Raw genomic sequence first — 25,192 nt, forward strand, 5'->3', positions numbered from 1 at the left:
AGTCTGCAGCTACATCCCTCTTACTGCTCTCTCTCACCCCTGGATTAATTCTCCCTATGCCTCTCCAAGATTTTTATTCTCCAGCCTTCCTAACCAGACCCCATTTTCTTAAGAATCTGGGAGGAAGGGTTTCCCTATTACCGCTTCCTTACCACAGGAAGAGCCTACAGATTTCTTTCTTACTACACACTGTTTCCAGCCTCCTGGCTTTATAGAAGCCCTGCCTTCCCTCACAGATGAGCTTCCTTCTAATTAACTGCCTCCCCACAGCCTAAATCTCCCCCATTTGCAGCTTAATTGGCTGATTGGGTCCACCTGGCCCAATTTAACTCCTTCAGGGCTAGTGCAGGGATACTGCCATACTACCAGATAGCAACTGTGAAAAAACAGGACGGGGGTGCAGGGCAATAGGCGCCTATATAAGAAAAAGTCCCCAAAAATGGGACATCTGGTCACCCTAGCCATACTCCAGGCTTCTCAGACTTGTGTTTTCAAACTGGGGTTTGTGGTCCCTCGGGGGGTTGTAAGGTGGTTACATGGGAGGGGTCACAAACTGTCAGTTCTGTGGAGCTGAAAGCCCCGACCCCCCATTAAATTACACCCCCTAATTTTTAATGTATAAGGGGGGGGGGGGTTCACACACAGAGGCTTACTATCTGAAAGGGGTTACCCATACAAAAAAGTTTGAAACCCACTGTGCTAAAGGCAAGGTGCTTTGTATAACAGGCATGGGGGAGAATGTTCTAGTTCAACAAACTATTGGCTTGATGCAGGAATTACTGGGTCAAATTATATGGCAGGGTTATGCAAGAAGTCAGATTTGACTATTACAATTTCCTAACTCTTGACTTTCCAACCTTAACATTCTCTTAGTGTAGGATTTTGGGTAGGGGGAAAAATCCTTTTGCTTTGTCAGGAAACCCCAGCTTATATTCACAGGCTATTTTTTTTTTTACAGGATTCTTCCCTCTTTGCCATTCACACTGGTGGTTTTTTTTTTAAATCTGTCCTTCTTTCACCTTAATATTGCCGTTAATTGAAATAAAATAATTGATGGGGACCTCTCCAAAACCCCGGAGTCTGATATTTCAATGTCCTTTGGAAGATGATGGAAAGCTGGATGACACCCCTCTCCTCCAAACACACAGTCTGGATTTAGCACTTCCCCAGCTTAGCACAAAGCAATTTAATTATCTTGACTATAAGTGCAAAAGTCAAAGTGTTAGATATTGATTCCTCTCCTTGGAATAAGCTATAAGAGAGAAAGTCAAGTGGAAAATTCTGTTGTTTTAAGGCCGTGGAGTTTCCACTGCTCTATTTTCTCCTGTACGAGGGGCTTTGTGGCCCATGGAATAGGGAAGGGAATTGGTGCTCCAAATAGATCAAGAACTGGTGGGAATTCCCATAATTACTAAGTAGAAATTACATGCTTGGTAATCATGGGAACATAATGCTGAGATGAAACCCATCAAATAGCACGTTACAGGGTTTTCTGTTAGATTGTATTGTTTTAGAATATAAGCTCCTTGGGACCAGGACCATGTCTTCTTCTATGTTTTGTAAAGTGCTGAGCACGTTGTTGGTGCCCAGTAAAACAGCAGCATAATTCACGGACCAATTCCAGAAGCAAAAGGGCTAAAGACTGCTATTATAATAAAGATATATTCCTTGGGTCAAAGGCTCATTGGCTCAACAAGGGAGCACAATATATTCATGGCCTATACAGAAGTGCAGACCAGAACAGATCCTGTATACATCATTAGCAGGGCCGGTGTAACCAGTAGGCAAACTAGGCGGCCGCCTAGGGTGCCAAGATTTGGGGGCTCCAAAAAGCAGTGTCCGGCGTCATGAGGGTCAGCTGAGTGGGGCAGGGCAGGGAGTGAGGCCTCCATAACAAACCTGCTGCCGCAGCGAGGGGCGCAGCGCAGGACAGTCAGTGGGAGCCTGTGGTGGAGCAAGGAGACAGCCGTCCGGTCGCGGCGACCAGCGTGGCCGAGGGATGGAGCCCTTGGGGGAAAGCAGGACATGGTTCTGAGCTCAGGTGAGCTTCGCCCTCCAATGTGCTGCGCCTGGGGTGAGGGAAAGTGAAACTAAACCCCGCAGCGCGACGGAGGGGAAAGGGCTGGCACAGGTGCTGCTTCCAAACACCGACCCCCCCTGGTGGCACTGTGCCAAAGCGGGGAGCCGGCCCTGATCCCCAGGGAGATCCTCACCTGCTCCCTGGGAGAGCCCGGCTCTGCCCTTCTTGCCCCTGGGTCCCCCCCGGAGGGCGAAGTTCTCAGAACCTGGGAACGTTTAGAGACCCTGTGAGCTGGGGGCATTCTCAGCCTCCTCCTTGCTCATAGGTTCCCCCGGGCCAGAAGGGACCATTGTGATCATCTCCTCTGACCCCCTTGTATTAATTCTAATGAACAATGCCACATTATGCAATATTCATTTTTGAAAGTTTATAATAAGTGATGCTCTGTGGGGAGGGGAGGGAGAGGAGGGCGCAAGGTGGAAGTTTTGCCTAGGGTGCAAAATATCCTTGCACTGGTCCTGATCGTTAGAGAAGGTGCAGGGTATGCTCTCACTACCATCATTCATACTTGCTTTCACTTAGGTTCCAAAACAGCCACACCTCTATTTGCATGAGCTGGGGCTCTTTGATAGCATTTGTTCTACCTAGAAAACTCCAGTTTTGCTAGCAAATGAGAATGTCCAGCAGGAGTAAAAATGACTGTTAAATCCTTTCATATAGAGTGTTGTGTTATATGTGCATGGGTGTTAGATGAGACAAAAAAAGTAGTATAAGGCATGCTGACATGTAAGATGTTGTTTGACAGCTGGTTCATGTACCTATCAGGATATGATAGCAATACCTTTCAATTTGCAACGGATTATGTAGAAGAACAAGGAAGCTAGAAGAGAAAGAATAGAATACCAGCCATTGTGTGCAGAAACCCTGGTTTCCATAGAATCTCAGCACTCAGTTGGGTACATTATATAATCTCAACACTTCAGGAGGGGAAAAAAATATTCCTAGAGGTAGCTGATCACCTTCTCACTGTTACCAAGGGCAGCCATGTAATAGGGACTTCTGAGCTGGGGAGGATGTTGGGCATGTAATACTCTCAATCCACAACGCTCATTGGCATTAATGAGAATTCTGCTAAAGATAGGCCCATGGCTCTTACTTAGAAGGATATGAAAGATTCTCAAAACAATAAAGCGAAACACTTTGCAATGGATTGTTTGGCACATTCAAGACATTTCTCTTCTTTCTCCTCCTCTCAGTCCCTCCCCTCCTTTCTTTCAGCATGGTCATTCTGCTGGTTTTCTACTCCAGTAGGTTTTACTAGTGCATCAAATTGAGCTGCCAGATGTACACTCCCTCCTTACCTAAATGGTGGACATATGGCAGGGGGGTAATTTTTCTGAATAATTACTACAAGAGCAGCTTTGGTTCAATCCTTTAACCATACTGTATTCAGGGTATCCTAGCTAAGGAGCATTCAGCTGCCTCTCTTCCCTTTTTAGTAGGGCTAGTGCTTATCAAAGACTTATTTTGTTGCCCAAATATTTATTACGCTGCTTCAGACCTTACTTCTCGCCACAAACACACCCATATCATTCCTCGTTTCCTTCTTGCCCTAGGCCTCAGAAGATTACTTTTCCCAGAGACTAAAGCCTTGTGTATATTCACCCTGCAAATTTTGGATCCGATTGCATTTTCCATACAAATCTGGATACACACACATCACACACACAAAGGCTCACTAAATAAATACAGGCACTACCTATGTGCTGCTCTTGTCACTGCTTTACAGTATCCTGCCTCGCCCTGATGAGCTTGCTTTTTGTAGTGACAGGTTCAAAAGAGGAAGGAAGAGGCATGACAGAGGGTGGGGTGTGAGGAAGGAAGACAAAGCAAACTCTTCTTTAGGATGATTTTTAGAAGCCAGGAATTGACTAGCATTGATAGTAAAAGCTTTAGTTTTGCGATACAAGGCGGGTGTGGTAATATCTTTTATTGGACCAACTGCTGTTGGTGCAAGAGACAGAGCTCTTCTTCGGGCCTGGGAAAGATACTTCAAGCATCACATCTAAATTCAAGATTGTTTAGCATACGGAGCTACCACATATTCTAAGGGACCATTCAAGATAGAGTAGCCTGTTGTTAACACCTCTGCAGTCATAGGACAAAAAGAGGGGGTTAGTGGCTTACAGATTGTTGTAATAAGCCATAAATCCAGTGTCTGTTCAGTCCATGATTTATAGTGTCTAGCAGAGTTATGAATTTAAGCTCCCAGTCTCATCTTTTGAAAGCGTTGTGCAGATTTCCTTTGAGGATGAGGACTGATAGGGCAGAAACAGAGTAATCGCTTTGTGAAAAGTGTTCATCCACAGGTGATAGGAAAACGATAAGTCAAAAACACCATGTGTGTACACACTCTCCTTACCTGATTAAAGTTTTGAGATGGCAGGCATGATGCTTCATGGTACAAGTTCACAACAACAAAAAACAAACAAACAGAAACTTGTAGCTATAGCAGCACCAGCCTTTCAATATCTAGCTCTGGTAAGCATCTGAAACAAATTAATCCCCATAAAGACTCTAGATCGTCTTTTTATTAATTTTCAACTTACTGAAAAGAGTCAAGTTTCAAAACCACCAACCAGGATATATCAATGTTTGGAGGACCTCTAGTGAAGATCAATGGAGAGATTGTAAAGTACATGTGGCTAGAGAGACGAGACAATTACTGCTCTGTAATTGTGTGTGAAATAGTGTTGAATCATATTAATCCATATGAGTCAGGTGAAGATATTTAGAATATGTTTGGTTTGGAGATTTTACTTAATGCTGTTGGCATAGCAGTTGGATTACTGTGATTGCCACATAGGCTTTGCTGTACCAGATCAGATCAGTGGGACACCATATTTGGTGTTTTGCCCCTGGAAGAGGTCTATGCCTATTCTGGAGGAAGGGGAAACTCTGAGTGATGCACATGACTAGTGTGAAGTGCTGGGGGTGTGTCAGGAAGTTTCTTTCCTGAACTCTGTCCTAAGCGGCTGATGCCCTGAAGTTTAAAGTTTTATAACTCCTTTGCAGAATCAGGCCCTTAGACTGTATTATCATTTATTTGCATGCCAATAGGGACTAGAGGCTCTAACAGGGATTTATGCAAGTTTTATTTTAAAGAAAACTGTGTGCTGGACAACATTATACATTTAACAAAAATACTCAGCTTTACTTTTACTTGTTGTCCAAAATGTCAATGGGAAAAGCACTCGTTTATACAGTGGTAAGGACTAATGGCCTGAAGAATTTCTCTTCAAAGGACAAAAATGCAGCTGGAAGTAGTGAATGCACTTGGGTAATGTATGGAAGCCTAACTGACAATTTCCTAACAGCCCTCAGAAAATGAAGTTCTGTTTTATTTTGCCCTAGGGTGACCAGATGGCCCGATTTTATAGGGACAGTCCCGATTTTGGGGTTTTTTTCTTAATAGGCTCTTATTATCACCCATCCCAATTTTTCAAACTTGCTGTCTGGTCACCCTATTTTGCCCCCATTTACACTTCTGCCCCTGTCCCCCCACGTAGCTTTTTCTACAGGCAGGACTGTCCAGAAGTTTAGCTTTCTCAGAAGCTCTTGTGTCTTGATATTTTTGTCCCCTGCAGCCTCTCTGCTTCTGAACTGTTAGCGTTTTGTGCAGGAACAGCTGAAAGTGGCATGTGGTTGATGTAAGCCTTCTCTGTATCACTCATCATCCTGCCACCTGCCCTGCTGATAGGAGTCTAGACACAAATCATGGCAGGTAATAACGTCATATTCAGTAAACACACAACCTGACACAGACTTCCCTCACATGACAGAGAATCAGTGTGTATGGGAGCAAGAGAGAGAGAGAAACACACTAATAAAGCAGGCAGATGTTATTGTTGGAAGGGGAGAAAGTGTGTCTAGGAGGTAAGGCAGTGACTGGGAGTCAAGTCTGTTGGGTCTAATTTCTAGCTATGCCACTGATTTATGTGACTTTCCCAAAGACATAGAATAAGGCCTGATTTTAGAGATGCTACAGATAATTGGAGGTCAGGGTACTTGACACCTCTGAAAAGGTGGCCCCTAACAACCATGCTGAAGAATGGGATACAGGCCTGGAGCCTTAACATTTCACCTATTCTTCAGGAAGAGAGTTTTATTTACAGGAGCCTGGTGTTTTTCCCAATGGAATTCACTTTGTAGAGCAGGATGGAATTTAAAGGCTCTGGGATTGTAAAGAACTTCACAGGAATGCTTTGTGAAGGTTTATTGACCTTTGTAAAGTACACAAATCCTAGGGGTAAAAACAATCTCTGTAGATGTGCAAAGTTACTTACTATTGTCAAGGCGAGAACAGGACATGCAGTATTAGACTCATATCCTCGGCTACATGAACATTGATGGAGTTGTGCAGCTCAAAGACTGTTTTGCACATCCAGTTTGCACCCACACAACTTACACTTGCATTTTTGCACCTGCTGAAGTAAACTGTGGGTGCAAATCTGAGTACTTGCAAACCTATGTGCTTTGTACCGGCAATCAAATAATTAGAGGCACAAATACTCAGCTTTGCACCTGCAATGGTACAGTGTAGGCAAAAATTCCACAAGAGTACATACAAGAAAGTTAGTGTCTGAATAGACTAATTTCAGAGTAGCAGCCGTGTTAGTCTGTATCCGCAAAAAGAACAGGAGTACTTGTGGCACCTTAGAGACTAACAAATTTATTAGAGCATAAGCTTTCGTGGACTACAGCCCACTTCTTCGGATGCTGTAGTCCACGAAAGCTTATGCTCTAATAAATTTGTTAGTCTCTAAGGTGCCACAAGTACTCCTGTTCTTCTTTTTGCGGATAGACTAAGTTTGCAGCAAGTCCCCATTTCAAAGGGGCAAGAGAAAAATCACTGTTAGGTGTAGGATTCTCATTCAGCTGCTAGTTTGAATATCATTTTAAGCAGATGACTAGCAGATCTGAACTATGTGGTCCTGTATGATTTCTAATTAACTTCATTCTTTTGAAAGCAGAACTGTTGTAAACTGCTGCATCACTCTATCACTATTTCTCAGAATGGCTCAGGAAGACTGAACCTACATAGGAACATAAGTAGCTTTGCATCACACTAGACAATTTACTTCTCGTAGCTGAACATTGAAAGGAAATCATGTAAGACTCTTTAAGGCCTACTGCAACGATGGAGGGCAGCCCCTCAGTTACTTTCTCATCATGTGCCTAATAAAGCACATTTGATTTCTATATACAGTACCAGCTCTTATGAAGGCTGCTAAGGGGAGTTTGCAGACCTTTTGTTAACCCTGCCCCTGATAGTTGGTTTCTGGAATCCTTCATTGTTATAAACTAAAAAGTCTAAAAGGAAGTAAAAACAGTAATAATTCTTCAAACTTTCTATAGTATTGTCACAATTTGATGAAAAACAGCAAATTGAACCAGCCATTCAAGTGAGCATTAGGAACAGAGGCAAAGCATTTGTTGAAATCACAGGTGAAGTTGTGCTTTTGTTAGACATTTGACATCTAGAATGATAATTGCCAATTTAACAAACCTCAGATGTCAAGCTTCCAGCTTTACTCAGGAAAAGCTGCCAAGAAATTAATAAAGAATGTTAATAAGTTACCACAATTAAGAAATGCCCGGAAAACAAATACTCAGCCTGCAGCATGGTCTGTGAAAATAGAACATTCTGCAGTCACTGTTTGAAATGACAGTACTGGCAACTTAACTGGGTTTTTATTTCACTCTTATCTGAAATCATAGGGGGGGGGGGAAGAGGAGAAAAATGGAAATTTTAACTAAGAAATCTCAACCTTCAACCCTTAAATTTTCCAGGCAGCTTTGTCTTGGGATAGTTTTTTCAGTTGCCCTACCTTACCTTTCAGCCACTTACTGTTTCCTAGTATGAAATGGCTTGGAATTAGGTCACTGAATTTGAAGGTGGAACATGAAATGTGATGTATTTAAGTGCAAAGAGATGCACTTAGGCAGAAATAATACGTAGGCTAAGCAGAGCTCAAATGGTTGTTAATATGCTGAAAGGAAAAGGATTTGGGTGTGGTGATAAATCCAACATTCAGATTCTTAGGTTAGTATGCAGGGTAATAAAATGCTGGCTTGTATTAAAAGTGGTATATTTTTAAATCCAAAGAAATTAACCCACCACTTTATAGGGCTCTTGTTATACATATTTTGAATAATGTGTCCAGTTTTGGCCTCCTCACTTAAAGAATGATACACTCTCCAACTTAGTGTATAGTGTAGGCAACAAAGATGACCAGTAATGGAGAGTACCTCTGAAGGGAATGCTTAATGAAGATGGGATTATTTAGCCTTAAAATAACAAAGAGGTGGCTTGATTAAAGTACACTGTTCTAAAGTAGCTAAGGGCTATTTGTGACAAGGGCCACTCACATCTACAGTGGACAAGAAGCTGGATATGAGTCAACAATGTGCCCTTGTTGCCAAGAAGGCTAACAGCATTTTGGGCTGTATAAGTAGGAGCATTGCCAGCAGATCGAGGGACGTGATCATTCCCATCTATTTGGCATTGGTGAGGCCTCATCTGGAGTACTGTGTACAGATTTGGGCCCCACACTACAAGAAGGATGTGGAAAAATCGGAAAGAGCCCAGCGGAGGGCGACAAAAATGATTAGGGGGCTGGAGCACATGACTTATGAGGGGAGGCTGAGGGAAACTGGGATTGTTAGGTCTGCAGAAGAGAAGAATGAGGGGGGATTTTAGAGCTGCTTTCAACTACCTGAAAAGGGGGGGGGGGTCCAAAGAGGATGGACTGTTCTCAGTGGTACCAGATGACAGAACAAGGAGTAATGGTCTCAAGTTGCAGTGGGGGAGGTTTAGGTTGGATATTAGGAAAAACTTTTTCACTAGGAGGGTGGTAAAGCACTGGAATGGGTTACCTAGGGAAGTGGTGGAATTTCCTTCCTTAGAGGTTTTTAAGGTCAGGCTTGACAAAGCCCTGGCTGGGATGATTTAGTTGGGGATTGGTCCTGCTTTGAGTAAGGGGTTGGACTAGATGACCTCCTGAGGTCCCTTCCAACCCTGACCTTCTATGATTCTATTCTATGAACCTCTTCCAGGGTAACAAAAGTCCAACAGGACCTATCACTTTGCCCTTCTTGGTATCTTTAGCCCTGTCTTTGGGCTCAGTTCTCAGCCCTTTCTGGGCTAGCTTTAAATCCACATCTGCCCTGGTATAGAGCAGTGCCCCAGGGCTTCCTGCCTGGAGACTAAGTCCTGCCCTTCACTTGGGCCTCTAAACAACCCTTATCCCCTTCTCAAGGCTTAGGCCACCCTGCCAGCAGGGGGGGACCCAGGACCACCCACTACTCTGGGTCCAATCCAGGAACCCTATAAATAGCAACCACCTCCTGTTTCCTGTAATAGTAGTTGTTGTTGCTGCTACTGCTATTCCCTGGGCCTCTTCCCACAGAACCCCTTCCTCTTTACCCTTACCTCAGGGCTGAAATTCTTCCTCACAGAATGTCAGTGTCACCAGAACCCTCTTCTGATTTGCCCTAGCACTCCAGCAAGGCACCCCCTTTCTTGTTCCTCTGGTCCCTACCAGAAACTGACCTGTTCAGCGCCTTTTATGTGAGCCTGATGCGCTCTGATTGGCTGCTTCCCTGCAGCCTCTCTAGGAAGGCCTGGAGGACCCACCTTCACTGCTCTTTTTCTGGGACAGGGTGTGGTAAGACTGTGAGGCCTCCAGCAGGGGTCCTCAAAGGGCTGGTCACCCCATCACACTATTACAGAGATAAGATTCAGGATCCGCCTGAGATCATTGGACAGACTTGTATTAGAAGGGCTGGATTTCAATGAAGAGAGAATATATGTGGAAATGTGAGGAGGTATTTCACTAAGAGGATGTACTTTATTAAAAATGTAGAAATTCATAATTTAGTGTTTGGGTGGAATGGGCTTCCACTCCGGTCAAGTCATGTCTTAACATTTTAAAGCAACATTGGACTGTACCAAATGGAAAGGTCATTACTTACTTTTGCGCTTGGGGGGAACTGACTGCAATTTTAGGGATAGAGTAGGAATTTTGCACTAATTATGTTTCGTTGCTTTTTATGGCTATCATCATCATAGTAACTGAGTGTGTGTTCATCATTCACTATTTGAGCGGTGGTAGTTACTCATATAATTTCTGCTCCCACATTGAATAAGTACAGAAACACTTTCAGCACTGACCCTCACACACAGTAAAATAAAGCTGAAGTTTTGCAACTTTGAAAAATCTCTTTTAGAGAAACATTCATCCCGGTCTAAATTGATGGCATGAACATTCATGCACAGCAAACAGAGAATGGTTATAAGTGCAGCAAAAGCACAGTTATTTAAAAGGTCAAGAAACTAATTGAAGATTGTTGGTGGTCTGGCTTTTTTGCCGCCCCAAACAAAAAAATAAAAAAAAGGGGGGGGCGGCAAAAAACGGCAAAGCCGGAGCCAGGGTGCAGAGGGACTCCCTGCGCTGGTGCCCCGGCTAACGGGGTAGAGGGGGAGGGGGCGGAGGGGAGAGAGAGAAAGGTGCAGCCGGGGCTTCAGCGGGGTGCTGCCACGCGGCCCCAACCGCCACGCCGCCTGCTGGGAGGGCTCCGCGCCGCGGTCGGCTGGGAGGGAAGGACGCGGGCTGCCCTGTAGGGCTTGCTGCAGGGCGCTCCCCTCCTCCGCGCCGCCGCCCTCTACAGGCCGGAGCAGAACAAAACAAACAAACAAAAAAGCGTCCGTGCCGCCCTAGGATTGGGCCGAATGCCGCCTCGTACAATCTGCCGCCCCAAGCACGAGCTTGCTCGGTTGGTGCCTGGAGCCGGTCCTGGTTGCAGTTCTTGCTCAGTTCCAGTTTGACTAGTTGCTCTTGCATAGGGAAAGCTGTAGATCAAAGTAACCCTGTCAACATCTTGGTAGGCCTGGTATTTGGTGGGTATATCTCAGTTGGGTTGGTGTGTGCTTAGAATCTCCAACCCATACATCTTGGGTTTTGACAACATTATTATGAAAACCAAAGAAAGTGAAAATGCTAAGGGAAAAAATAAATTTTGGAACTTAGAAATGCATGAGTTTCCACTTACAGGAATATGGAAATTTGGGAGTTTATTTTTTTCCCTTTAGATTCTCTGCAAAGAAAGCACCATTATATAGCATCAAAGCTACATTTTAAAACCTCTGTAGCCTTGAGGAGGTTACGGGTTTCATTTCTCAACCAGCTTGAAGTGCCTTTATGCAAACAGGCATGAAGCGGCAATGGAAATGTTCCCAAGTGCATGCCAGTGTTATTTGAAGACTATTTTTAAAAATAGTCTATTAGTTTGTTCGCTCAGAGTGCAAACCCAATAAACTAGACTGCATTGGTCTAATGTTCTTTCCTAGAATAGCATTTCCTCTTTTGGAGGAGGGACACTTTGGCTGCTTCTCTACTGATCCTCTGCCTCCTGTCCTCAGCAGCCACTCAGCCTGTTGCAAAACAAAACAAAAAAACCCAAACACTAAATTATGAATTTCTACATTTTTAATACAAGGATGGTGCTAGTTGGCATGTTCAGGTTTCTAGCTCTGTTTTGATGACAACATGCAATTCCCTTCCATGAACTAAATGACCAGATTACAGTTCACTTTGGAACCAAAATTTCTGGCTTTGTGGTCACCAAGCCTCCAGCTGAGATGTCTCAGGGAATCAAGGATAAATAGAACTTCTTTGGAGAGCACACACTTGCTCTGTGTGTTCTGAGCAGCAAACATGACCAGTAGAAGCTGTCATAAGCTAAGTCAAGATATTAAGTTATAAGCATGTGAACCTCCATGTAATTAGGTTTAGATTTAATAATGCTCTAAGCCTTAGGGTGGACAGCTGTTCCATTTTTAATGGGGCAGTTCTGATTGCTAAATCTTTGACCATGTGTCCTATAAAACTGAAAATGTCCCACATGTCAGAGTCTGTCCTGGAAGCTCAGTTAGTTGTAGTTTTTTTTTCTTTTTTAAGCTTGAACAAACTCACTGGTCTCTTTTCTAGCCTCTGTGCAGATTCTGGGCACTTGAAGAAGCAACTGTCCAGCTAAGTTGGTGAAACTTAAAGCAGCTTCTCTGAGCACACGTGCACCTTAGAGACCATCCTCCACCATGCCTATCATGTGGCACCTTGCCAAATAAGATATCACTCCACTGCATATAGCTAACAATCCACATGGAATCAGGCTGCAAGCAGCTCAGTTGTGCTGTCACCATCTGCAGATGGCTAATGACATGATGCAAGTTGGCCCTTCTCAACTCCTCAGCTTGTGGCAGGTCACAGGGGAACAAATCAAGAGTCTTTCTGAGGAGCAGGGATAAGGCAGAAAGAGTGAGGCTGTTAGATACTGAGAGAGAGGGATGTGGCAGTGAACATCAGGAGCATTAGAAAGTTGATCAAAGGATGCATTATTCACACCACCATCTTTCTTCATTAATCATCTCTTTTTAAAGGATTTTTGACTATTTTAGCAACAAAAATTAAACAGATGAAAGTTACTGAGAGCAAAATAGCTTTGCCATTTCCTCTTGGCCTTCTCAGGAAAGGGTAAATGTGTCAGCTGCACATTCAAAGCCGTAACCCTTAGTGTACAAACAGTGGCTTTTAGCCAAACCTTAAACACTTGCCCACTAGGACTAGATACTTGGGACTGCCTGAGCAGCGCTCCATGAAGGACTTGAGAAGTGGGGCAGGTGTGGTTTTGTACCCCCCTGTCCCCTGAACTGGGGGCCAGCTGGGCCCTGGCACAACTTAGAACAGCCTCCAAGTCGCTCTGAGTTACACTGACTGCAATGACCTCCTAAGCGCTATTCCAGCAATTTAGGAGCACAGCCTGAATCTGTTCATACTCCCTTCACTAAGGACTACAAAGGATAGTGGCACGCAAGGGAGAATCCTCAGCTGGACATAGACCAGGTTTAAAGTCAGCTATGTACTACAGAGTGGCACAAATCAGACTTAATAGAGGCCAACATCTGGCCCACTTCTGTATTTCTCATCTCCCATGATGATGTGTAGCATGCGTAATTACAGATAACAGATTTATCAAATGAAATCATCATACAAGGGTGGTTTCAGACACAATTTACATGAACCCCTGTTAAAACTGACTCTACTTGCGTCTAAATCTTTTTCAGAAGCAGAGACAAGTTTCTCATACTATCTGTAGCAAGATAACACCCAGCACCGCACCTCACATTTACACAGTGGGTGTTTCAGATTTCCAGAACACAACAGGGCACACAAGGGCTTAGCACAGTTTTTCCCTTTGGCCTGTTTGGAGTTCAGGAAGAAGTCAGAATGTTCCTGCTTGTGTAATTTTGAATTAAGATCAGTTGAATTTAGCTCTCCAATGTGTTATTTTTCCATCTGTCCTATACTTTAATGCTGTAACTCCAGACACAAGCTGGATGATGTTATGTGCTCTGTCAGAGGAACAAGAGAGGTTGCAGTTCAGATTTATTAGGATCTCTGGGATCCAACTTATTTAAATTGTGGTTGAATATTCTGTACCTTGTAAGATAGCCAGGCACCTATTTCCTCTCTGAGGAGCCTGCATACGAGTTTTTTTTTTTAAACCCTTGCAGTTCATCTTTCGGGATTGACTTCTTTTTTGTGTGTGGCAAGATCTGCTAGCCCTGTTAGCAAAGGGATTCTCAGGTAGCCATGGTACAGTTTGAAGAATATATACACATTCTTCACTTGTTACACTAGTTTTCAGTCACCATGCAATATTTCTACACTAACCTTTAGGGCCAAATCCTGCAGTTTGTGACTAAGGCAAAACTCTCATTAGCTTCAGTGTTGCGTGAGCTGGGGCTGCAGGATTTGCTTCACAGAACACAAAGGAGAAAGCTACTTTAATACTGAAAGCTGTTTGGAGAGAACACCGTGTCCATGGGGTAATGCTTATGCAAGAAAAATGTACTGTGGCTGCATGTTCCCTGATACAATTAAGCAATCAAGTCATATAATCTACAGTTCTGTTGATTGCTTTACTGCCAGTAAAACGCCACTTATATAACCTACCTGCACAGAAAACCACTTCTCTTTTGTGTAAGAGAGGAGGAGACTGATGGCAGCCTGAGAATTTCCATATGTGGTTTTGGAGGAAATACTGCAGCTAGGACTCACCTTAATTAATACCCAAAGGCAGCTTTGCTCCTGCCCTCATGCTGATTTTTATAAAGAGTAATGAGTTTGGTTTCTTTACATTAGGCATCCAGGGCTCCTTCACTGTGCAGTTTTTCTTTAAGGAGGACTCACCCCAGAGTTGGGAAGCATTTTAGAAAACTAACAACCCCTAGAAGCAACCCTGTCTGCCAGTCATGGTTGGGAAAGGTGACTCCACCAGGCCAAGAAACTTTGGGGCAACTACAGAAAGAAAATTAGTCAACCTTTGACATGACTAGGGAAGACTGAAATGAGGGCGAGGAAGGTTGAACTGGAAAGAGGGGGAAAAAGAGAGCATGGAAAGGAAGAGTACAGCGGTTGGTGGAGGAAGATCCTCTCCTTCTATACTCTTGGGAATTTTCAAGCTTCACCGTTTTTATTGCTCTAATGCCCATCATCCTCACTATAATTATTGCCTTGCCCCTCTATTAGCTCAGGCTGGCCATGTGGCCAGATGTCACATTCTGGCCCATAATGACTGGCTCTCTATGAGTGCACAATGGGCCAGGTACTATTCCACTTCTGCGCTCCAGGACCTGGGGTCTCTTCTACCCTGAGGGACTCCGTGCTGGTCAACACAGCTGGCTGAAGGAAGGTGGGGAGGAAGGGAACAAAGAGTGAACACAGCATCCTTTCCAAATGTGAAGGAGCAGCTATGCTAGCATTCCAGGGCTGCTAGAGGCATTGTGCCTGCTGCACGGTACTAAACACTGGACATAGAAAATAGCAGCTGATCGTGAGCTAGTTGACCAATACGTGAGATACCATTTTGTTTTTTCTTCATGGTCAGGCTAACAAAAGAAGAGAAGTATTCCAAATTAACAGTTCCCTTCTCTATCTAAAACCAGCCATTGAATGGAGAAAGTCTTCCCTGCCAACAGCATTTGCTGATTCTGGTTGCTATGAAAACACACACTAAGAAAACTAGTCTGGGCGATAAAGAGATCAGAAGCTTCCTCCAGGCCCAGCAAGAGCAATACTGAAACAGAAAACACGCCCTTCCCCTTACACACACACGAAAGACAGAGCTAATGGAAATGTTAAAGCGTATCTATCATAGTAAAACATGTGCAGTGTATTCAGAGGGAAAGCAAAAAGAAAAATTAGACAGGAGACAACTTAGAATATTTCACAGGGTCATGCAAGAATTAAACAGAAAATGAATGTGTCCCTTGCTCCCCAATGTGGCAGTGGCTGGGAAAACATGCTTCTAGGAGCATGGTGGTGGGGAGAGGGAGGGAAGGTAAAAGGCGAAAGATTTATACGATCTTAATACATACCTTTCATCACTGAAATGTACTACTTTTGCCCGATCCAAGGAGTGGGGTTTTTATGGCCTTTGCATCTAGCACTCATCAGCTAACAAGGGTCAATCTCACACAGGGCCATTGAGTTGTGGAATGAAGAGAAAAATGAGGGGTTCCTAGAAGATTCCTTCCCTACTCCCCAAATGGAAAATAAAGTGATGCTCAGATGTCATAATGTTGCCTGTGGATTTGCTGAAACTGGGTCATACAGCAGAGCTAGCTAGTCTATATGGAGAGGAGGATTAGAAAGAGGCTGTGTGTTTGGGGATTGAATATCTTCTAAGCTTTGTTAGCCATGTGGAAGCAGAGAAAGAACTGACAGGAAGGGGATGCAATGCATGACAGTTCTTTTTCTGCTTCCACAGCCATCATAGCTACATGAATGTGCTGGCTGGGTGCTCCTTTTAACATAACCACTTATGTTAAGGGCAGAGTTTCACAGTTTTCTGTTCCTGAACATCTTGCTTTATTAGCATTTCACAGTGTCTACACCAGTGGCGCCTACAGCCTTATGCACATTATACATGGTGTGTATCGTTGCTAGCAGGGTTGTCAGAGGGTGACAGTGTTGGTGGAAAAAGAGGCAGTTCCCCCCAAGTCCCTTGTTGGAGAGGGTCCCCAGAATAGTATTGGGACCTAGCACCTGGGCATCACAGCTCCACTCAGGTTCGGCCTGTCCAGAGGGGGGCCAGCCAAACATGAGTGGTACTGTGATCCCTGTGTGCTAGATCGCAACACCACTCACTCACTGCCAATCTGCTCCTCTGTCTCCATCAATGGAGGGGCGGATGAGCCAAACCTCAGTGGCACTGCGATCCTGTGCGCCAGGTCACAATGCCTGAAGAAAGGAGCCGGCCTCAGCTCTGCAACCCAGTGGGGGCTGAGCATGTCGCGGACTCAGCAGGCGAGGTGCTGGGATCCGGAGCTGCAGTGGGCATGATCCCACAGGGGTTGCTGGCCATACTAAATCTCCCCAGCTCAGTACTATGTGAAAAAAAATTTGGGGGGCCCCTAGCATGTATCTCCTTCTTTTGTAGTCTGAGTTGATTAAAAATCCAGAGATACTGTCACAGGAACAAATGTGAGCTTGATGTAATTGAGAAGGTGAAAAACTTATACGCTTACCAGACAACGTAGACCTGGTGGTCATGAAACATGGAGTATGTGTATCAAGTATCAGGGGGTAGCCATATTAGTCTGTATCTACAAAAACAACAAGGAGTCTGGTGGCACCTTAAAGACTGACAGATTTATTTGGGCATAAGCTTTCGTGGGTAAAAACCTCATTTCTTCAGATGCAAATGAGGTTTTTACCTACGAAAGCTTATGCCCAAATAAATCTGTTAGTCTTTAAGGTGCCACCAGACTCCTTGTTGTTTATGGAGTATGTGCTTTGTTTATTATTTAAATGCTGAAGCATTTGGTATCTCCTGCTGCATGGAGGCACCCCCATGATTTCAGCTCACCTTTGCCCTCACCCATTACGGGAACAAGTTCTCAGCTCCGTCTGCAGAAGATGAAGCATGCATCCTGATTAGCAAGAATACAATCGTCGCTTCCTGTGCATGGGAGACATAATCCTATTCTCGCTAATCAGAGATGCCTCTTAAAATCCCATGAGGGGGCATTTATCAGTACTTTTATCTGGCCTGTTATCAGTGCTGCTTGCCCCAGCAATATCAAAGATGCAGTACATCAAGACTGCATGTCTTTTTAAGGGTATGTCTACACTGGGAACTAGGGGTATAATTACCAGCTCGTGTTAGACATACTCACACTAGGCATCCCGAGTAAAGGAACTTCAGCCAGCCAACAGCTTGTATATTAGGCCCAGAAATTTGGCTGTTGGGAGGCCCAAATTCAGAAAAAGCAATTTTTTCTATTTGGTTTATTCTATGCAATATTTTTACTTCTGTTGTTGGCACAGAATAGTTGCAGTCCTCTAAGCATTACAGATAGCACTATACACTTATCCACAATTTTAGGAAGCATAAGTTAGTATAACTAGGAAGTTTTTAAAAAGTTGGTTATCACAAGAAAATTAGAAGATACAGATTAATAAAATTTTATGAGCCACTCAGCTACTACAGAAGTGGGGGTTATAGAAGTGTGTTACATGTAACAGATAGGACTTTTATGCATAGATATCAAAGGACTTTCCAGAGGAGGGTATGTACCATTATCCCCATTTTACAAATGGGGAAATTGAGGCCCAGAGAGACAATGTAACTTGCCCAAGGCCATGCAGCAGGCCAGAGGTAGATCTGGGACTGTATCTCAGGTCTTCTGATTCCCAGCCCAGCGCCCTATCTACTGGACAACACTGCTTCTTTGTATAATCTATGTATGGTCCTGGTGGTATCAAGTCCAGATACTTCATCATCACCTTTGTGAACCGCCACAGAAACTGACCTTGTGAAATCTTCTCAGGTTTTACAGTGAGCCAAGTGGATGCTGATATATCACTTTGGGGGTTCAGAGAGTGCTCCACAGATGCACAGGCAGTGCAGATAGGATCAATAAAGTCCATAGTTACATAGGGTGGGTCAGATTTTCAGGACACTGAGCTCCCACGGCTGTCCTTGCCTTCACTGAGAGTGGCAGGTGCTCCGTACCTCCAAAGATCAAACCATTCACTAGAGTTACTCGTTATATGGAACTCCCAATAACTTGGAATACAACAACAGCCTCCTCTACAACAAATAGACCTTTTATCTGCCTCCCTCTGGGAGGAATGACATCCACTCCATCCCCACCTCCCACATTTTTCCTCTTTCCTACAGAAAATGCGAGAAACATTTTGCTTGCATTGCTGGCCCTTGTAATTACAAAGACCATGTCATTCTTTTCGCAGGAGAGAGGCCTTTTGAATGCAGCTGGCAAGAATGCAACAAGAAATTTGCCCGCTCCGACGAACTGGCCCGGCACTACCGCACTCACACTGGAGAGAAGAAGTTCGGCTGCCCTCTCTGCGAGAAACGTTTCATGCGCAGCGATCACCTGACGAAGCATGCCCGTCGCCATGCCAACTTCCACCCCAGCATGCTCAAGAGGCGGAGCGGCAGCAGCTCCAGAACGGGGTCTGTCAGTGACTATAGCCGTTCGGATGCATCAAGCCCCACCATCAGCCCCGCCAGCTCCCCATAAACCTACCTGCACTGGATGTCAGCACTTTGCCTCTGACACTTATTGTGGAGTTGAATTTGTGTTGCACACAGTTTTAAAACTGTCGCTTATTTTGTTTTGTTTTTTCAAATCAGTAAGTAGCTGCCTCTCACTGCAACTTCAAAACAAGAACTCTTCACCTCACCAAACAGGTGGCTGGTCTAACCTCACGGACAGACGGATCTTAATGTTCCACTTAGTGGCTCCTGCTGCCTCAATATTTCATATGTTTTACAGCCATACACAGATGCTCTTGATTGTTGTTTATATATAAAAAACCCATAAAACCTTAAAAAACCTATCCATAATTCACCTCAGGTGTCCGAGCAGTTTTGAGAGATCGGATTGCACAACACAAGCATATATACAGTTACAATTCAGTTGTGTTGGGCTTTCTCCCCCCACCCCCTTCTCCTTTCTCAGGGATGGCTATTTATATTACACAATAAGTACAATGAAGACATACCTTTGCCACAACCTTACTCGGTAAATATATTTGCACTCAGAAATATTTTGTTAGTTTTTTTCACACACGTGGAGAAAAAACAAACAAACTAGTACTGGAAGTTAGTGCCAGGCTCTTTTATTGTTTGATTTCAGTTACATCCTACCTTTGGGGGGCCCACTTTTTCATGCAGCTGCCCTTTGCTTTTGAGAGCAAGCAATCCTTTCATTTCTCACCGCAGATGCTCCAAAAACCAACTTCCTGTTGCAAAAAGCTTCCTGTCCGAGTTGGATAAACTTTTCTTTTTAAAGCTAGATTAACTTCCAAGAAAGATTTCTAAACGAGATGCCTTAATCAAAGAATCTAAACACAAGGAAACACATTGACACTGGGTAACAGCTTTTCCAGCAAGGTGGTATGGAATTTTGGAGGCATTTTGTCTTCTATCTCTCTGAGTTATAAGCTCTTTCTGCACTGCCTATCGAATATGGGACCAACGAAATATTAAAGCAAACCACATTGACTTGAACAACTTTCTTCCCCCCCCCCACTTAAAAAAAAAAAAAAAGAACGGAGAAAACCTTGTAGCTGAACCAATGCCCATCAAAACTTTTATCAAGGTACTTACCTACTGTACAGCTGGATGCTAACACAAAGAAATTGCTTAAGACAAAGTTTCTGTACACTGTTGTATCATAACTGTGGTCACCGATAAAAAGGAAACAAAAAACATGCATTTTTTAAAAAGTGTTACAAAAATGGTGTTTTAACTCAAAAAATACTTCAGGCTTCTCTTTCAGCTGTAGTGCAGAATTCTATAAAGCAATATCCCCTTCACCTATGAGACATTGTATATTAAAAAGGGGAGTTGTGATTTTTCTATTAATTTTTAATAGTAGACCACTTTATCATATATATATCTGTGCTTTACAAATGGTATAGAATATAGCAAAGGACCAGAATATTGTGATGTCACAGAGACCTCATTGTCAGAAAATATACTTTATTTGGATTGGCTGGTTCAGATGGTGCATATTAAAAATTCAGGTGCTTTTGGTTTTGGATTTTTTTCACATTACTGTAAAGAATAAATGCAGTCAAGTGTAGCACAGTGAAAAGAAACTCAATACACCAAACCTGCTGTTTGATATAAAGTGAATGCCTCCACATTCCAAAGGAGTCTTGATCCATATCTTACTTGCTGCTTTGCATTGATCCAATTTTACTAGGTTTTTTTAAAAATTTTGTACTGTATATTAACTGCGAGAGGCTATTACATTATAGATTTGTAAGTAGTTTCATAGGTACTTGCATACCATTTACATTGTTGATAATTCCAAGCGCTCTTTCATTTGTATGATTGGTAACTACTTAAACACAGGTTAAAGTGCAGATATTTCAGTATTTTTGTGTATATTTGTTTCAAACTTCACCTTTACAAAAACAATTTTTTCTGTTGAATTGTAAAATCACATAAGGCTGGACATTCTGGTTTCATATGATGGATGGAAAAAGCCTTTTGATAGAAGTCCGATTATTGTTTAACTTGTGTGATGAGTTGCCTGAACACTGTTGGTTTAGGAAAAGCCATGTTCATTTACCTCCCTAGTTACAACTGTTGTAATCTCTTCTGATAAAATACACAACGTTAACATTTTAATATAATTCAGGTAGCAGGAATTCACTTTCCAATAGCTTTTGCAGCTCATAAGAGTGCTTTTGTGCTGTAGTTAGTAAAGGGACAAAAAAGACAACTAGCTTAGAGAATTGTACAGGTCAGTTGTGCCTAGTGCACACACTCTTAAAACAGTTCATTAAGTGTAAAAATATTTCTCTCATCATGAATAAATCTTACTATAGGGATAATGATACAGGAAACAAAACTGAAAACAAAGGATGATTACAAAGTACTCATCAAAAAAGTGATGGCCTTTATATGTTATGGCTTCAATTGGGTATGCTTTATCACCTCCAAAGAAAGCATTATTTTCTTCTTAGTTCTGTTGCAGAATACAATTCAATTCCACCCATTATAATACATGGTGACATTGATTTAAAACAGGTTCTTGACCTATCTCTGAAGGCAAAATTCAAGTTTATAGGTATACTATGAATTAATGTAACTCAGGTAAAGATATGGATTAGTTTATAAGCAAAATACTTTGACAGTCTCAGTCTAGCTACAGCAAAAGTTTGTCCCTGCTACTCTAGCAGCACTGGAAGAGGATAGTAAAACCGTTCTCAATAAATCTTTCACCCAAACAACAAACTGTAGCTTTTATCTGCCTGCTCCCAAAAATATTTGGATTCATTCTGTAAAGTTAGATGGAAGCAAAAATATTGAATGCAAGCTGTTCTCAATGGAATTCCCAACTCAACCAAATAATCTCATGAGAAAAGCCACGAGACCAATTTTATTCTTAAACTGGGGCAGTATCTGTGTCAAACCTTCAAAACTTTTGAATTTCTTCCACCTCAGAGATAAAATTTTGTAGTTAATATTCAGATCTGTCATGCGTTAAGATCCTGGCTAAAGTTTCAAAACTTACATTAAATGCTTTCTACATTAGTGGCCATAAATATTATGGACATTTAGGTTCTTGTTAATGCCAGTTTAATAGCGACCCACACTAGTGCATCTGTTAATGGATCAGTAAATTGATTCAGAGACACAATGAAGAATCCCTTCCCCACAATCCAATCCATTGGTTGTTTTAGAACTAAATCTGAACAGCACTTCTCTCAAGATTCTCTTAGCTAAAGACAGTTTTGGTTTCTCTAGCATTTGTCCAGAAGCAGAAGTGGCAGCAATATCATAAGATTCCGTTCTTATTCCTCAGTTTTTGCAGAATCAAGTAGCCTAAACTGTTCAGATAAAGCATTTGAAATCTGGATGCTTATCCACACAGACCCCAAACGCCAAACCTTTTATTGTTTTATCCAACATTCTGACTTAAAAACTAGTCTCCCATTACTACGCCCAAACTGCAAAGTCAGGATACACTGCTTTGGCTAGGTACACTGCCCTACTCCTTCATGTCAAATGCTTATCTCCTTCGACCCAAGCACTCAGCTGATATGGCTAGCAGCAAACAATAAAATCCTTAGGATTTGTTTATAGTTGTCCCCAGCCCAGGTCATAGCTCCTTTTGCTCTAGTTAAACTGAAGTGCTGTGATGTATGAAGAGCCTATAACATTGAAAATGATCATTTTAGTTTTCTTGGAAATTGTAAAGATTGCTGTTCTTCTCCATTACACGTCCATTAAAATAAACTGAAGTCTGATTGACTATAAACTACACACAGTTTGCTATAAACTCTGCTTTATGTTTTATCAACATTAAAGAGTTAATTTTGTTGTTGAGCTGGAACCAGCACGATTTGAGGACAATAGTTTGTTCCCTCCATGGGTTTCCACTCAGATACTTTTATATATACAAATTTATTCTAGTTACCAGAAAATTGCAATATGATTCATTGGACATAGTTTAACTTTCCTTTGTGCAAAACCCAAAGTGCATTAATGGCCATAAAACTTCAGTTTCCTGTCCTGCTTCCTGGAAAAGAATCCAAGCTCTAGGCAGCCGGGCTGTGTCATATGAGGTGCCCCCACATCCTTAAAAGTCTGCGAATTAGTTGGCTCCTTGCTTTTATAGCATTTCTTTGTTTACATTGGGTAATGGTAAAGGTATATATTTATAACAAAACAACAAAAGCCTATGTCTGATAGGAACACCTAATTTCTGTGTAAGATGACGTGTTTTCTCTATGTACCCTACCTTCTTTACCGCATTATTACTTGCAATAAATTCTAGCCCTGCAAGCTTCTGTACAGCTTTAAACCCTCATTACCTTGTATCAAGAAGTTCAATGCTTTTTGTATGTTTTATATAGCCAGTATAGAATCAGGTAGAGGAAATGGCCATGTGAGAGCTCATGAAGTCCTCATTCAATTTCACACCTGGCTTTGTCCAGTCAGAGTATCTGATGTGAGTTCTAAGTTTTGTACTGCGTGAATTGTGTTATGTTTTGAGACATGCTTTATGAACAAAGAATAAGGAAAATAAAACTCTTTATATTTAAAGCTTGCCTTCCCATAGCCACTTGCGTTGCTAATGTCACCAACTGATGCCCACAAACTGACTTTCTGGTGCTCGTTACTCCCATATGCCCCGTGTTTGTGCATATAAATGCTCATGTGTAGACTATGACAGTGAGCAGTATAATGGGTTTATATATTTTTAAGCGTTGGGGATGACTATATAGCCAGCAGGTGGAAGAGAACGTAACTAAATAGTGCTTGTTTACCCCCAAAAGAATAAAAAATATACAGTGCAAGAAACAATATTTGAGGGAATGTTGACAGAGCAATGATAGGTATCCATTTTGTTACAACTAGTGATGAGTCAGACCCAAAATCATAGAAACAAACATCTTGGGACTTTGGGAGAATTTGAATCTCCATCTGAACTTTGGGGTTTAGACCCATCTTTAGTTACAACTATAGTTAGTTGTGTATGTACATTGTGTGTGTGTATACGCGCACATGTTCATGCGCGGACACACGTTTTATAGACATATTTTTCACTTTTGGTGAAATTTGATGTTACACACATCATTTTTACCTGGACAGTTTTATCAACAGCATTTCAGTGCTTTCCTGGATCACTTTTTACCTTTCTAAATCACTACATTGAAGTATTACAGTTGTACAGTTATATGCTGATCTATTCTTGCTCTGCTGTAACTTTTTATGTATTTTGTACTGCATAGAGTATATATTGTAACAATGTCCTAAGCAAAAAAAAAAAAAAAAAATTAATAAAAATAAAAAAAACCCAGTTGTAAAATACCATCTTAACTTGTATGCATGGTTAATGACATTTACATTTTAAAATAAAATTTATAATTAAAAAATATTTGTTATTTATGTCATTTTCCTTTCCTTGGGCATTAGAGTAAAGGCATTTATGCAGCTGCTAGGAATTTTTTCTACTAAACTGAAATAATTACTTTTCAGTTGGACAAAAAACAATGGAAGGTTCATTATACATCTGAACAAAACAAGAACAAAGAAAACCCACCTTAGTGGAAACAGAAATTTGCTTTGAGATACTGATTTCATTTACAGGGTTTTGAATGTCATAGATCTGATGAAACTAAACATAGTATTACTGTAAAACTGAGTAAATTTAATATCAACACAAACTCTATGCATGAGATTGATACATATATATGCTCTGTTTTGCCTTTTACTGGGATTTTATGATTACCGAGTCAAATCCAGAAGTCCTTACTGAAGATTTATGCTCCCAATAATCCCATTGGCTTCAGTTTTGTTGTTTTGATCCGTGCCTGCTGATAGTGGGGGGAGGGGCAGCAGAGTGAGGGCAGCTGGCTTCAGCGGTTTTACTGAGCATGATCAGTCCATGAAGGGTAAGTGGTGATCAATAGCTTCAATGAGAGTGGTTAAAATTCAAATTTTAAGGCCTGATACATTCAAGAGCTCTTCAATTCCCTGTCTACTACCATCTTTCAGTGGCTTGGCCTTGGGGGAAAGAAAAGCTTTCCCAAGTCGAGCTCGTGTAAATCAAATAAGCGAGTGCACAGACATTTCCTATAGTCCATTAACTTGAAAGTTCTTCTACAATGCAGAAGCCTTGAAATACACATTTTAAAAAATATAGTTTCAGAAATTAACTATCACCAACTATAGAGAAAACAGAAAAGCACACATTAATGCTGAAAGGGAATGTAATGATTGTGAAATGTGTTGCATATGCAGCATTAGACAGTCAAGTGCATCCATTTCCCCCATATGTTTGAATAATGCAGGGGTACATGAATAGATTTTCTTCAAACTTGCAAGTAGGATGAAAAAAACCCAAGTTCCCTTCTAAAGGTCATTTCTTGGGAAAGTTAGAAGCCACTGAAAATACGGGTTTAGAATAAAAGTGCTTTCTTGACCATAAGTACAGAGTTGCTACCTTAATACTATAATGTTATATGCCTACACACCCAGACACCCTCACGT

General features: G+C 42.1%; 1 protein-coding gene across 1 annotated transcript in view; it reads left to right on the forward strand.

The window, feature by feature from the left end:
• KLF13 (KLF transcription factor 13) overlaps positions 1-24,013 on the forward strand; it is a 49,498-nt gene extending 25,485 nt beyond the window's left edge. Inside the window, exon 2 of the mRNA XM_005285010.3 lies at positions 18,403-24,013. Coding sequence (XP_005285067.1) covers positions 18,403-18,695 — 293 coding nt within the window. The 3' untranslated portion in view covers positions 18,696-24,013. The remainder of the gene's footprint in view (positions 1-18,402) is intronic.
• The last annotated feature ends 1,179 nt before the right edge of the window (positions 24,014-25,192 follow it).

Source organism: Chrysemys picta, chromosome 10, assembly GCF_011386835.1.
Source record: "Chrysemys picta bellii isolate R12L10 chromosome 10, ASM1138683v2, whole genome shotgun sequence".
NCBI lineage: Eukaryota > Metazoa > Chordata > Testudines > Emydidae > Chrysemys > Chrysemys picta.